The following is a 15,509-nucleotide window of genomic DNA, read 5'->3' on the forward strand; positions in this document are numbered from 1 at the left end:
TGCTCAATTAAATACACAATAACATGCTACAATTACTGTAAACTTCTTCCTATAAGCTCTGGAGAACAGATGTGATGGTTACCTCACTGATCATGGCTCTGTATACACAGCAGATGATTATAAAGCATGTGTAGAATTAATGTATGAACCAATGAGACAAATGGACTAATCAAGCCAAAAAAGCATATTTGATAAATATAAGCCTATGAAAATGTGCCTCAGAGATCTTCATTTAGATCCTAACTGCCAGTCTATCTCATGCTCATGACAATGTGATCTTTCTCATGGACTGCTCCTGGCCAAGGACTAGAAACAGCATGTATTCTAATTTCTCACAATGTTGGGACTCCTCTGATTTGACTCAAGAGTACCCAAAAGACTCTAGCGGGTGTTTCTTACACTGTACTGTAGTAAAACAGACTTCTGTTTCAACCCCAAACCTTCCACTGGTGATGATATTTGCATGACTCAGCCAACTTCCTCTGTGTTTGCATTACTCAGTCAACTCCCTCTATGTTTTCTCTCAAAGTGTTCTCTAAATAAAAACTTCCCAATGTTTACTCTCTTCTTGGCAATTGTTTCTCCAACAACCTCTACTAAAACAACACCCAACTTCAAAAGTGAGCAACGCTCTGGAAAACGAATATCTTCATTAACCAGTTTGTTAATCTATTTTGTAATAACTTAATATATTATACTAGAATATGCTAATATACACTCTAACACTTTATAATGAATTCATATGTCACACAAAGTTCGGCTACAAGTTACTAATTACCTTTGAATTACAAATGATTAGTTCTCTCTAGATCCATACCTAAGGTACATACTAAATAAATTATCACTTATACTTCTGGGAGAATACATTGATTTAAATTATGAAGTTCAATGCTCAGTTTGGATTTTAATCATAATTTTTCAACATGAATGATATGCATTTGAATAATGATCAATTTGAATAAAAAACATTAACATCAATTCTATATGCAAAAAGAAACAAATGTCATTCTACAGTTTTGTTAAGACAGTTGTCTTCACAGGATGGATCTGGACGTCTGAATTATTTTATAATATATTTAACATATGTCTATTCTCAAAAATATTTTATCAGAAACCCTGATATTAAACTTGAAGACAAAATATGACGTCAATATTGTTCACAACTTAGAATGTTGGTCATGTGTTCTGCAGCTTACATATGCGCCTCATTTCATAATCTGATAGACACAAAAGCTCTTGAAATTGGGAGGTTTTTATTCATTTGATTATCTTTTTATTAGTTTATACTATTGTTTGAAAAATACCATGCACAGAAAATCTTCTTAATATATCTTCTTGATATTGAGAATGTGATATTGGTTCATGCTTCCTCTCATTGACAGAATATAGTCTAATAATAATACAGTCTGAAAGATGGACACACTTTAACACTAATCGGATATTAACCTTTAGCTGTATGAATAAAATTACCCATGTACACCTAGGCTTAGTAGAAGACCTCTTTGAGTTTGCTGATCAACTAAGGTTTGCAACAGACTCTCCTCAGCTCAGGGTGTGGCTCCATCTCCTGGTACGTCCCCTGTGCCTCATCCTGGCTTTGGGGTCAGTCTCATTGCTCTGGATCTATTTGTCCTGTAGCACAGAGTCATGAAGTCACAGAGAAGAAATTAGTCCCACCGCTAAAATCAGCTTGAATTGGATTACTGCTACGATTTTGTTGCTACTGCTATTTACAGTTGTGGACTTGGTCTCATAATGAAAATGTAGGCTTAGTTTCCATTTTATTTAAAATTGAATTTAAAAATAAATTTTTATTAACCTGCCTCATTTACATATTTATGGAATTCGGTGTGATATTTCAATACATGTATATGGTCAGTTTTGACAAAATCAAAGGTCCAGCATATCCATTTTCTTATTATTTCTTTATACTTGGAGCCTGTAAACACCTCTCTTCTTGTTCTTCATGAAATAACTATTGGGTTATTGGGAACTGTCTACACCCCACCGTGCAGTGGAACACTGACCTTTCGCCTTCTATCTTACTTGTAAGTGGCTCCCCTTTCTTCACCCTCTGCAACCTCCAGTAATCTTTCTTTAATTTGCATTCTGATTGGCTCTTTTGAACATCCTCATGCCGTAGATGACATAGAACACTTGCCTTTCTGTGTCTGACTAACTTTCTTTAACCTGATGACCTCCAATTCTATCTATCTTACCACGAATGACAGGATTTCATTCTCTCAAATTCCCATTGGCTTTCTGTGCAGTGCTGTTGCTATAAGTGGAATCAAACACTGTTTTTATGAAAAGAAATGATCTGAACAACACCTTCTTTATGCATCCGAACCTAAACCACCAATTCACGAAGGCCAACACACTCACCTCTACAGTCGCCTAAAACAATAGAAGCATTTCCCTGAAGTAGGCATAGAGATTTCTCAATGTCAAGTTGGAAAAATGTATTCTGTTTTTAACTGAGGGCCTAACTAATGTTTTGTTTTTGTTTCTTTTTGACTTTTTAAAAAACTTTCCCCATTGGAAAGAGTTTACTGAAAAGAATTCATAATTCACATTGAATTCAGGAAGGCCAAAGGAATGAAGAGAGTGGGAAATGTTTCGGACATTTTGTCTGTCAGAACAGAAGGCAGTGTTTTGACCTGGGAGACAGAGTTCGCATGGTTTTGCTTACTCTCAAGTTTAAAAGTTTTAACATATAAACTAGATTTTTCTCACGTATTTAAAGATTGCTAGTAAATATTTCGGTATCTACATAGCTTGATGCATTTAAACAGGTCTTTAAATCTGGGACAGTGACAAATGATCAGCTCACAACATTGGCCTCAAACAGGAATGCCCTTAGTTCAGCAAGACTGCTACATTCTGCCATCTCAACTGTGGGTCTGCACTAGCTTGATAATGTGTGCTGTAAAAGACACTGTGCATAAAGCCCGATGAGGACATCTTAGCAATTTCTCACGTTCCTGTTTTTCTGTAATAGTTTTCACAGTGGCCATAGAAACTGTCCTGCTAACTTTGTATTAAAGTTGGATTTTTTTTGAGGTTATAATATAGTTGTATTCCTCTCTTTCTCTTTCCTCCCTCCAAACCCTTCAGTATTCCCCCTCCTACTCTCCTTCAAATTCACAATTGCATGGGCATGCGTATATGTATGTATATATGTATGTGTGCGTATGTGTGTGTGCACATCCCTATAGACATACAACCATTCAATAACAATGAATGAAAAAGAGATTGTGAATTTGAAGAACAGTAATATGTATGTATATATACATATATGTATTGTAATATATATATATATATATATATGTATGTGTGTGTATGTGTGTATGCACATAGCTATAGTCATACAACCATTCAATAACAATGAATGAAAAAGAGATTGTGAATTTGAAGAACAGTAATATGATGTATATATACATATATGTATAGTAATATATATATATATATATATATATGTATGCGTGTGTATGTGTGTGTGCACATAGCTATAGACATACAACCATTCAATAACAATGAATGAAAAAGAGATTGTGAATTTGAAGAACAGTAATATGTATGCATATATACATATATGTATAGTAATATATATATATGTGTGTGTATGTATGTATATATATGTATATATACATATATATATTCTTAAATATAACCTACTCAGCCCATATAATGCTACTTGTATATATGTTTCAGAGCTGACTGTTTGGCATTGAACAATCAAAGGGTGTGCTTTCCCAGGGGAAGACCGCTTTTCCTACTCCCAGCTTTCCTCAGTTACCTGTAGTGCTTTGTGGACTCCTCCCTGTCCACACTGATGTGTCTATTGGTGTCATCCTTATTCAACTTTGATATTTTTGAGACAGGCTCTTTCTGTGCATATTAGACTATCTGCTAACCTAATGATCCTTCTGTATCAGCTTCCCAAATGCCAGGATCATATTGTATATCACCAACTCAACTATTCATTGCTCTATGCACTTAAGTTTTATTTACCCTAAAACTAATACGTATTCACATGCATAGGTTCAAAGGCAGATTGTTTGTCTACTAATTACACATCTGGTTTAGGATCTGAGTCCATCCTAATGCTACAAGGTAAAATAGAATCACTATTTTATATCCAATGTGCTGAACTCTGCATGTTCCTCAGAGCAAATGATAAGCTAATATTAAATAGTTAGATATATGATGTAATTATATAGTATACAATTAACCCTGTGAGGCTCACTTAGAATTTTTCATTATGTTTCCAAGTAGCTAAGTTGTGTTGAGGATACATATATATCTTAATGGCCGTTGAGATTTAGGATAGTTTTGCTGCTTGGAGAACAGGAGAACATAATTTCAGTGCTCATCACACTACCTGAAAGCCTATAAATATTTATAAAGCTAGCTATTAACCTTCTCCAGGGCCAATATTTTGATCATTCACCCATGGGTTTAATCAAATATTCTCAGGATTTTAAGATGATGTACAGGGAACATAAGGAATGATTAGTCCAGGTACAAATAACTGACAAGGTCAAATGATAAAAGATTACATTGGACAAAATATTCTACATTGCTACCAAATATCAGATAGGAATGAAAACCAGACTACAAAAAGCTCCCTTCTATAAAATAATGTGACATATTAATACTCAGTGATTTATTTATAATGAAAAATAAAATGTTTTACATTGATTTCTCAGGTTTCAATATTGTCCTTGTTAGTAACTGCATGTTTATTATGATGTTATTTAGATGTAGAATATATTTATTTTAACATGATTGCTATAATTAATAAAAGAAATGAATAAGAACTATAAAGCATTTAGGTGTGTCTAAGTACGAGTGTCTGCGAATACATCACACAACAGATGAAACATGGCACAAAGCACAGACAAAATCATGTTCCCCTAATGGAATTGCCCCAGCTCTATTCCCTCTACACCTCATTCCAGTTTCACCAATAGGGTGAAGGTCTGTATATTTTCAAAACACACCCATTACCTTCTTTGTTGCTACAATCATGTTTGGCAAAAACTCAAGAGAGGAAGTGTTACCTTGGCTTGTAAGCAGAGCGATACAAACCATCATGGAGAGGATGACAAGATGGGAAGAGGCTCTATGGTGGTCGGAGGATGCAGGTACCTAGGACAACTACTTTTTTCATATCTTAGTAGAACAGGAAGAAGAGAGTGAACAAGAAGTGGAGCTGGGCTATAAAGCCTCAAATTTACCACTATTGATAAACATGTTTCAAGGCTCTATATTCTAAAGGTTATAGCAACATCACTAGCTGGGGATCACAAACACCGTCTATAGGGACAGTAGCATCTGATTGATATAGCCATTGCTGTTCCTACCTTGGTATTTTTGATGTAGGCAAATAATATCAGGCTTTATTACGGTCTTAGTTAGGGTTGCCATTGCTGTGATGAAACACCATGACCAAAAGCAACTTGGGGAGGAAAGGGTTTATTTCACTCGCAGTTCCATACGACAGTTCATCATCAAAAGCAGTGCAAGTAAGAGGTCAAGCAGGCTAGGAACCTGGAGGTTGGAGCTGATGTAGAGGCCATGAAGGAATGCTGCAGCCTGCTTTCTTATAGAGCCCAGGATCACTAGCCCAGGGATAGTATCACCCACAATGGACTGGGCCCTCCCTTATTAATCATTAATTAAGAAAATACCCCACAGACTTGATGACAGCCTGAATGTATGGACACATTTTCTTAATTGAGGTTCCCTGCTCTCAGATGACTTTAGCTTGTGTCAAGTTGTCATGAAACTATCTAGCGCAATTAAGATGATTGACACATGGCAGAAATCAGTGCTATCTTCAGTCAAAGGAAATCACCATTTCTCATAGGAACCACCATCATAGATTACTCCCCAAATAAAACAAAGCAAGATAGTCCTTTTGACATGGGGTGTGTGTGTGTGTGTGTGTGTGTGTGTGTGTATTCTGATCCATGCTTACATATTATAACTAGGGAAAAGATTCTGTTTTTACTTACCTAGCATTCTGCCGAGTACCAAAGATTTGACTGCACTGAATTCTGTGCCTGATGACAGGTAGGTTTGTCTCCTTGTGTTCTCATCAATCTATAAAATTATTCCATGAAATATAGCCATCCAAATAGCCATTGTTTTGTGGCAAAAAAATAAGAAGCAAAGAAGGAAAAAAGGAGGGGATGGTTATTACAGTTTTATGATAGTTTAAGAAAGTAAAATTTAGAACTTAGCCATTTAATATCTGATGTTTTTAAATCTGTGCTCAGACACCTATTCATTTTACCATCTTTCCCTTTAGTGTTTGAACCATCTCCACTGCATAAGAAACCCAAATTTGGTAAAGCCAACAAAAAGACATATGTTATTTTTTACCTCAATCACTTTCCTTAGCTTGGGATTTTGACTGGAGTCATGCAGCTAAGAAATTTTCTTCTACGTAGAGCCGAAACATTAGTGGTTTTCTGCAAAAGCTGCTAAGGTGAATAATTCCATTTTGCAGTGAATCACATCCTTTCTTCAAACTGATTCTGATATTTCAGTCATTATTTTCTGTTGTAGAATGATTGCTGCTTTTATACCCATCTAAAATAAGTGGGTTTCCTAAGAGGCCTGACGGTCCTACCAGTAGGTCTCTGAGAAACTAGACATCATTTCCTTTCTGAGCAAAATAAAACAGACAAGGCAAGCTTGGCATTTTAAGCATCAGATATTAATAATACCTCAGAGAGGTTTGCCAAAACCACAGAGAGGAAGTTGGGGGAACACCAACCACATTGGATGATTTTATCTATGGTCTATCGAATACCACTGGAAGATGTCCTTGCTACTGTGATTCATGGTTAACTTTCTGCTCTAGGTGCCCCATGGCAGTGTTTCCATGAGACCTTTGGATAACCTCTATTACCTCCACAAAGACCATTCCTTCTTCCCTGTTGATCTTTACGTGGTGAAGCTGCCCATCTGCCATGCTCTTAAAGTCAAAGCTGACGACATCAGGTTCATGATACTTATTTAGCTTGTATCTTATCTGCAAACTTCCTGAAGTAGAAAAAAAGGTACGTTTTTAGTAAATATCCCATTTTCAAGCCACTTATAAGAACACTCTAATCTTTTCGGTTTGTTAATGTATTCACTTCCAGAGAAAGATTCACCAGCACTCATTTGGGTGTGTCTTCTAAATCTCACATCTAAAAGTCAGTTCCTTAGTGAAATCACAATATTTTCTAAATCAAGAGTAGATGTATTGCTCATTAACTGACTCTTGAAAAAGCTTTAATTTCATTCATATAGGTCAACTCTGAGATTATTATGTGTAGATCATAACACTATTCTTTATGAAGAAGAAATGCAAATGCAGGTATTGGTATAATGCCATGTATGGTTCAATGTTGCTACAGCATTCTTTTTATATAATCTCATTTAAAAAAAATATTCTTCTCATACACTGGAAAGGCAACTGAGGGATGGAACTTTGAGCAAATGTAGTTTTACACAAGATCAGAGTTGTTTCTAAGGGGCCATGAGTATAAACTTTGGAATGAAATTAAAGTAAAATGAACAAGTTTTAGCCAAATTTATTATTCAAATGAATAGTATTCAATTGCCTGCAGAGATTTCAATTAATTTGTTTTGCAGAACTCCTCCTGAATTAACAACAACAACAAAATAAAACCCTCAATGTATAGATAAACTTTGAGCTTGAAGCTGACACGGAGGGCACATAAAATTACTCCTATGGTGGCAGTCAGTGCCCTTGGGCCATTCGATTTAAGCGAGCCAACATAGTTGGATATTTGTCTGCAAGTTTCTTTTCCTCACCTGGAGAATTTATTTCTAAAATATTCATCTTTCATCCACACATGAGACAGAGAAAAACAGTAGTAAGCGTTTTCCAGTGACAAGATTTCTGTAGCAAACACATTTTGTAAGCCACATACCATTACCTGCATGAATGCAGCAACGGTTCTTATGACTACATTATTGTCTGTTCGGACCAACAGGTCATCTCCCGGACATTTTTGTGTATAATACTGGTCCATTAACACTCCTCAAATACATTTTAGCTTTGATTAGAAAAAAATATGTGACACGCACAAGGAGACATTTTATTTTAAAGTAGAACACCAAAGCTGCATCAATATTCATACAAAATACTTAAGAGCTCCTGGCAAAAATAAAATGTAAGTACCTAGAGACAAGGCTCAGCGGTTAAGCAGGCACACGGCTCTCTGGCCGAGGAGTTCCATTCCAAGCACCCAGGTCAGGCAGTTCACAGCCTCCTGTAACTCCACACCAGCTACGGGAATTCAATGCAATGCCTCTGACCACCGCCGATGGCACCTGCATTCATGTGCGCGCATTCACACACAGCCTGACTGCATAGGGGTTGATGTCAAAAGTATCCCCTCTCCAGGAAAAAGACATCGGGACGGGTATGGATCTCATGCCTCACTGGACAACGACAGGGGGACTCGAGCCATTACAAGGTCCCCTTCAAATACTGGAGGTCAGGCTTCTATCCCCGCCTTCGCAAGTTTAGAATTGCCACAGCCCTTCTATACTTAGAGAAAGGAGGAGATGTCAGAGGCAGCCCTGCTTATACACTGAAGGCCTAAAATCAGCCATAGGCCTAAATTCAGCAATAGGCCTGTCATACATGTATACTAACACCAAGTCTTGGGTCTCAGTGGAAAAACATTGAAACAGATGGCTATAAGCTAATGTCAACAGGCAGCTTTTGTGGAAATTTACAAGCCTGAGTAGCCATAGACCTTGTTAATAGGTAGCCTTGGCAGACAATACCAACTTAGATAAGGACAAGCGGGTCATAGGCAGAGTCATAGTGACTTGTCCCCTGAACCTTCACCCAGCCGATATCCGGTTCTGAAGATATCTGTATTCCCCCTGAACACCCACACTCCAATGTCATTCCCTTCCCCACATCCTGCCTTTCTGAGTTTATACCCCTGTGTGAATGAATTATGATTTGAGAAAAAATAAATTATAAAAAAAAGACAAAAGAAAAAAAGAAATCATTTAAAATAATGGAAATGTATAAAACAAATAATATAGAAACAAACCAAAATTTACATCACTGATATAAAATTGACAAAATTGCAAAGACATAAACCCATCTTATGTCCTTAAAGGATCCTTTTGGATTCAGCTATACGATCACACTCAAAACCAAAACAAAGATAAAATCCAGAAACACTTGGGTTCTTTGCTCCCTAATTCTAGTTTAGAGGCAAATGTCCCAGAAGATGTATTCTACTGTGTCATTGTCCAAACTCAATCTCTTCTCTCATCCAAAACACACTCACCATTTTTGGCAATGATAACCGAGAGGTATTCTTTATAAAAGGAACTCATGTAAAGTAGCAAGCTTGGTGCCCGCGTGGTTCGGAAGCTGAATTTGATTATCTCTCTGCTCAGCTTCATATCACCATGAAACGAAGCGGCATGGAGGCTGGAATTCTTACTTAAAGAATAATTTTCTTGAAAATTGTAAATCACAGACGACCCAGATCCAAAATAGGCAGAAATCTCTGAAATGATACGCAGATTGTATATTAAACATTTTTAAGTGCAAAGGATCTGGTTTAAGTTACATGAGTTGATATCTTATTGCTCTAGAATGAAGTACGTAGACAGAAGACAGTCCCACGGTAAGACAACACAGGACATTTTTAGATATTGCCTTTATGTTAGAATGATTTATAATTCATTACTGTTGTCTGATATGACAAGCCAAGCTTCCTGTCCTCTTCCCTGCTAAACATACACTTTCTTATTTAAATTCTCCCATCTACTATTTTGTAACTAAGACGCATACATCTTCTTATAATTGGAAAAAAAGATGAATACTGAAGTTTTTATTCCATTTCAGTATCACTAGGCATAAATACCTTTATTTTATAATAATTCTTCATATATGTTGTAAAGAAGGCTAAGTATAGCATTTACATGAGAGGGGCATGTGGCTAGCAGGGATCGAGTCAGCTTGCAATAATTTAAAAGGGTAATATTTTATCTACAGTAGATTAATATTTCAGACTTACACACACGTACTGGTAAATATATAAGTGTGTAAGAGGTCAGTGGAGAAATTAATTTTGAACCCTGAACGTTGTTTTCTCTGCTACTCTAAGCATCTGGATGTTGATTTTTCTTATGAATGTTATATACTCATCATAAAGGAACATTCTGAGTCTCATGTCACTTTAGAAATTTTTAATATAGTTATGTAATTTGTAATATTACTCTCATATACAGTACAATGTGTGTGTGGCATAACGGACTTTCCTGATTGATTCAGAAAGAACTGGAAATTTCAATTAGGAAATGAAGGAAACTCATCCCCAAGAAGAAAGGTGTTCATTCACACTTTAGACCAAAAATGTCTCCCAGAATATTACCGGTGGTGTCTGGTTATTATCACAATTGATTTTGAAATCACAACTTATTCTTGATAAAAAAAGGGGATGACCCAAAAAGTGCAGGTTTTGCCAGATTTTCATTAACTAACCTCTAGTGCTTTCTCTGCAAAGTTGCTTTGATTTGGAGCCAATTTCTTTGAGCTTCCTTCAAGAGAAGAAAGATTAAGAAGCCCAGAGACACTTCAACAAAGTCAATGAATTTAAATTAATTGAATGTCGGTTTTCTTCTATGGAAATCTATGAAAGTACAATACATGTCTATATAGTCAGAGAAGACTATCCAAAACAATTACTAGTACACTGTGCTCTTTTCTTTTTTTTTCTATGGCATGGATTGGTGATTAGGATAAACTACCAAATAAAAACTGTCCTGCTTTAATTCTCTAGCACATATTCATTTACTACACACCAAATATCACGTCACTATTTTCTTGTGTATCAGCATTTAGAAAATATTAGTTTGACTGATACAAAACTACGTACTTTTTTTCTGTAGTCCTTTGCAGTGCTGAACATGCTCAATAAAAATGACAATATACCCTGGAAAGATTGGTTTGTTTTTTTTTTAAACCAAGGACTGCCCCATAGGACAGGTTGTTGACAGCTCTATTCTTTAAACACATTAGTAGTAGACAGAGTAAAGGTAGATTGACAGCTAACATTGAAGACACCTAAAGGCTACCATTTGTGCCTATTCAGCAATAGACAAGCATTTTTCCAGAACTGAGTTCAAAGACCCAAGAATTAAAATATGATTGGCATACAATAACCACTTTTCAAAAGAACATTTTAAATGTAGATACTTTTGTTTCAAACAGCTACACAGTACACACACACACACACACACACACACACACGCATGCACATGGTTGCACTTGCACTTGCACATGCAAACACATGCACTAGACTTGCCAGGTGTCTTATTCATGGGGATACAAGCTCAGATCACACCTACCTTTGGAACAGAATGGTCCTGCATAGGCAGAGGAAGAACAATCACAGAAGAAGCCACTGGGTTTTTCCCTACACTTCCCTCCATGGCGACATAACTTTCCATAGCTCCCACAGTGTCCTCTGCAACCTGGCTGCACCCCTGGGGTCACTGTGGCTCTTTCTTCCAAATCCAGGGTCATCCCATTCAACTGCAGAGACCTGATGCATCCTAGGAAGCCTCTCTGCCTGGTAGCAGTCCCACCTGTAATAAAATATTGCAAATGCAAACATGTTCTTCTGTTTCATTCAGGACTCAGAGAAAGCAAAGCCAGAAAGAGGAAACCATGTGACCTAGTATTAGGGCACTGAGCAGCACAATGAGAAGAGCAATTGAAAGCTGTGAAGCAAAACTATTGATGAACACTAGCTCTCAGAAGTGTTCATCACACATTCCACACTGATTTACTTCTTTTTTCCTCTTTGCTGCTGAGGGGGGGGGTCATACCTAGGTCCTCACAAATAGCACAAAAGTTCTCTGTGGGTAAGCCATGCCTAACCTTATACAATTATTTTCTGAAACTTTTTGAGTAGGCTTTATGTTGGGGAAGCTGTCTTTCCTCATCTCTTTATTCCAAAGAACAAAATCAGGAACCTGCTTCATCCTCATTCTAAATAACAACATGTTCTTGTTGCATACTTTTGCTTTTTTTGTTATTTTTTTTTGATTTCGTGTGTGTGTGTGTGTGTGTGTGTGTGGGTGTGGATGTGCACGTGCGTGTGCACGCACACATATATACATACACATATGGGTAAGCATAAATATATTCAAAATATTTATCTTCAATCAGTCTAATAGTTTTAATTTGACAAATACTCCTAAGGAATCCTTAGTAAATCGTTCATAGGGATGAGTTTTTTAATTTATTATTCACAAAAATATGATTATTGAGTATTGTCCTATACTCCTCAGTACATTTTTTTCCTTTTCATAAAAGTTGATCTAATATTCATTGTTTTATATTGGGACAAATCTTAACAGAGCTGAGAGAAGATATTGTTGAAGAAACGGTGCTTCAAGAGTGATACCCATCTTGATGGTAGCCAAGAGCTCTCTAGCCACCAACCTAGGGCTGATAAGGAAGTGGATCTTAAAAGAGAACATACCTCCATCACTTTACTAGACAACCATAATTCCTAATTCCTAACTGCATTCTAAAATTTACATTTATACCCACAGAGAAATGTGGCTCTTACCCCACAACAAAAAAGCTTCTCTATATCAAACGGAGACCATTAACAGAAAACCGCAGTAGGTCATAATGCAGAGATCATCAGATTGTTAGAGCCCAGCCCCAATCGATGAATCTAAAACACAACTGTTCCACAGAAGGCTTAGATAACATCATAGAACAGAGTGATGACAGCCAGAGGACCAGGGAGTCTATGAGACTGTGTTTTCTAGGATTGACGGGGAAGCTACCACTATGAAACATTAACAGTATGGCTGTCCAACAAGACCTGAACATTGGCATTATCAATAGACGTGCTAACATGGAATGGGGAAACTTCAAGGAGTCCTACTCTAAACAAAGCACTAGAGGCAACTAACACCTGCTGAGAAAAATGAGAATTAGCCTCTCCTAGAACAAGCTCATTCCATCATCTTCTAAGTCACATAGCTAACCCTAAATCGAACTGCAATTGTATAGACTCTCACTGCTCTCAGAGACTCAACATTATTTAATGCAGATTTTCAAAAAGCCATAAAAATCCCTACTACCTACTAGGTCTTTATTATCTATGGGGCTTTATGTTGTTCCAGTTTACTTATATGTATCATTTTCTCTGTGTACATATCAAATGGGCCATTTCAGTCACTGCTGTATACCACATAAAAAGTACTTGACACATCACAATGGGGCAATAACCAGTAACTACTGCACCTACCCACCCATTCACTCATGCAATCATATGATGTCAGAATGGGACATGGGAACTCCTCCACAGATGTGGAGGGCCAGATTTTGCCTCATAGGGATGTTAGGTCACTGAAATTTAAAAAAAAAAAATAGAGCTAAATCAAAGAACCATGTATTCTGAAATAATACATTGTAGGTGGGAGATCATGAATTGTGAATTGGTGAGAATGTTTAGCTTTAAAGAGCATCAACACTGCTGAAAACTCAGATTTATAGATGCAATGGCCTTTGTCATATATATGTTCAAACTTCATTTTACACCATGTGTACCTTTTCAGTGAAGGACACAAAGGGCTTCAGGTGGTGTGCGCCATATTTATCCTCTATAAATTCAGCAGGAGCAGGGTGTGATGTAGAGTCCAACATTCCATTTTCAATATTACCAAGACCATTGGATTGTGGCATGCAGAGGACATCAAGGTATGTTTGAGTGGATGTTTCCAGAAAGTAGGAACCAAGGAGGAAGAATCTCCCTAAATGTAGGTGTCCCAATACCATAGAGGGCTATATGGTATAGAAAAAGGGAAAGGGAGAAAGACATTCTGTGATCTCTCTCTCTCTCTCTCTCTCTCTCTCTCTCTCTCTCTCTCTCTCCCTCCCTCCCTCCCTCCCTCCCTCATATAGATATTCTGTACTTACTTGTTGAGCTTGGAGCTCCTTAGTTATTATTTATGCTATTAAAAAAAATAGAGAACTCCCTAGCATACTTTCTGAGTATGGCAATGAAGGAGCTGATTTCCAGAGTTATAGAACAGCTAAGAATCTTTGTGTTTAATTCCTCCTACATCTGAACAATCTTGTCATTCTCTCTTCTGCCCGTGTTGTCAGGACAACTCTCTTCTTTTCATATCAAGTTGTTCCTCACCTTGGCTCCTTTATTCTTTGCAACCTTGTCTGCTAACTTAACTCAATGAGTACCTGAGACTCAATCTCTTGCCCTACAATTCTTCTGGCATCCCTACTACTAGGTAGAGTTTTCTTCCCAGGAAAAGGAAACTACTACTGTGGTTCACTCTTGACGATGGGGATCCTTTGGAAAATCAAGAGCTGCAACTTGGCTGTACTTCAATTGCTTCATGTTACACTACATAAAACCACAGCATATGTGTTTCATAGCGTAAAGTAAATAGTAAATCTCTTTGTTACATGTCTATCGCTCTGAAATATAACATCACTGTAATTAAGGGCTTTGTCCAGTTCTAATAGCATAAATAATAACTATAGAACTCCATGTTCAACAACTAAATATAGTCCATTTTTGATTATTCTAATTTTATTTTGCGTGTTAGAGGCTTATAGAAGTTCACAGGTATAATGATGAAATAACAATATAAACAAATTAAGTTTGAAACACAGGTGGTCATTGTCCCAAGACAGCCAAGGCTCTCCTCTTCAGAATTTGATCAAAGAAGAAAATACTTCCATTTTCTTTCATGACTCAAGCCTTCTCTGGCTTGAATTATATCTAAGTTCTCTGTGTTTTACTGAGCAGTTCTTTGTGGGGTCCTGTATTTGATACTGGAAAGATGAGAAAGCTATGTACTTGATTATGTCCTCAAAGAGCTAATCAATTGCTGATAAACTCAGAGGGAGAGATGTTCATGGTTACTACCTGGTGCTAATGTAGATGTAGAAATGAATACTGAAAGAATACTAGATGGTAGAGAAACTAACAGAAAATATATGAACATATGTTTCATATATATATATGAAATGCAACTTTAAATATCGTCATGGTGATGAACATCTACCTTCAAACCTAGAATTTCTTTATTCCATACTTTCAGCGAGTTTGTTTTTCTAATAAAATTATCTTAATGCCACCTTTATTGAAAACGTAATATCTAATTAGACATAGTCATATTGTACATGTTTGAGGATTTGTAACTATACCGTAGGGTTTCCAGTCAGTCACTTTAGTTTGGACAGAATTCTTCTGAGAAACACGTCTCATGTAAATAGGATTGTACTTGAAAGCTTAATTAAAGATTGCAGTGCCTTTCCAGGGTTAGAGTATGTCCAATTAAAATGAGTTGCAGTTTGATTAATTGATTCTGGATGTTTCTGCTGAGCTATTTTGTTGGAAACTATCTTCCAATTAATTTTCTATCAATTTACTTGCCATGCTGGATCAGAC

At 36.8% G+C, this 15,509-nt stretch overlaps 1 protein-coding gene across 6 annotated transcripts in view; it reads right to left on the reverse strand.

Annotated features, from left to right (window-relative positions):
* The window catches only part of Cntnap4 (contactin associated protein like 4), a 290,486-nt gene that overhangs the window by 17,006 nt on the left and 257,971 nt on the right, over positions 1 to 15,509 (reverse strand). For 5 of the 6 annotated variants that reach the window (XM_028768648.1, XM_028768649.1, XM_028768651.1 and 2 more), the window contains 4 exons: positions 11,416 to 11,655; positions 9,345 to 9,569; positions 6,926 to 7,059; positions 6,024 to 6,111 (listed from right to left, as the gene is read on the reverse strand). In XM_028768648.1, the coding sequence (XP_028624481.1) occupies positions 6,024 to 6,111; positions 6,926 to 7,059; positions 9,345 to 9,569; positions 11,416 to 11,655 (687 nt within the window). The remainder of the gene's footprint in view (positions 1 to 6,023; positions 6,112 to 6,925; positions 7,060 to 9,344; positions 9,570 to 11,415; positions 11,656 to 15,509) is intronic. The other variant, XM_028768654.1, reaches the window with a different exon arrangement.

Source organism: Grammomys surdaster, unplaced genomic scaffold, assembly GCF_004785775.1.
Source record: "Grammomys surdaster isolate TR1022 unplaced genomic scaffold, NIH_TR_1.0 187, whole genome shotgun sequence".
NCBI classification, from domain to species: domain Eukaryota; kingdom Metazoa; phylum Chordata; class Mammalia; order Rodentia; family Muridae; genus Grammomys; species Grammomys surdaster.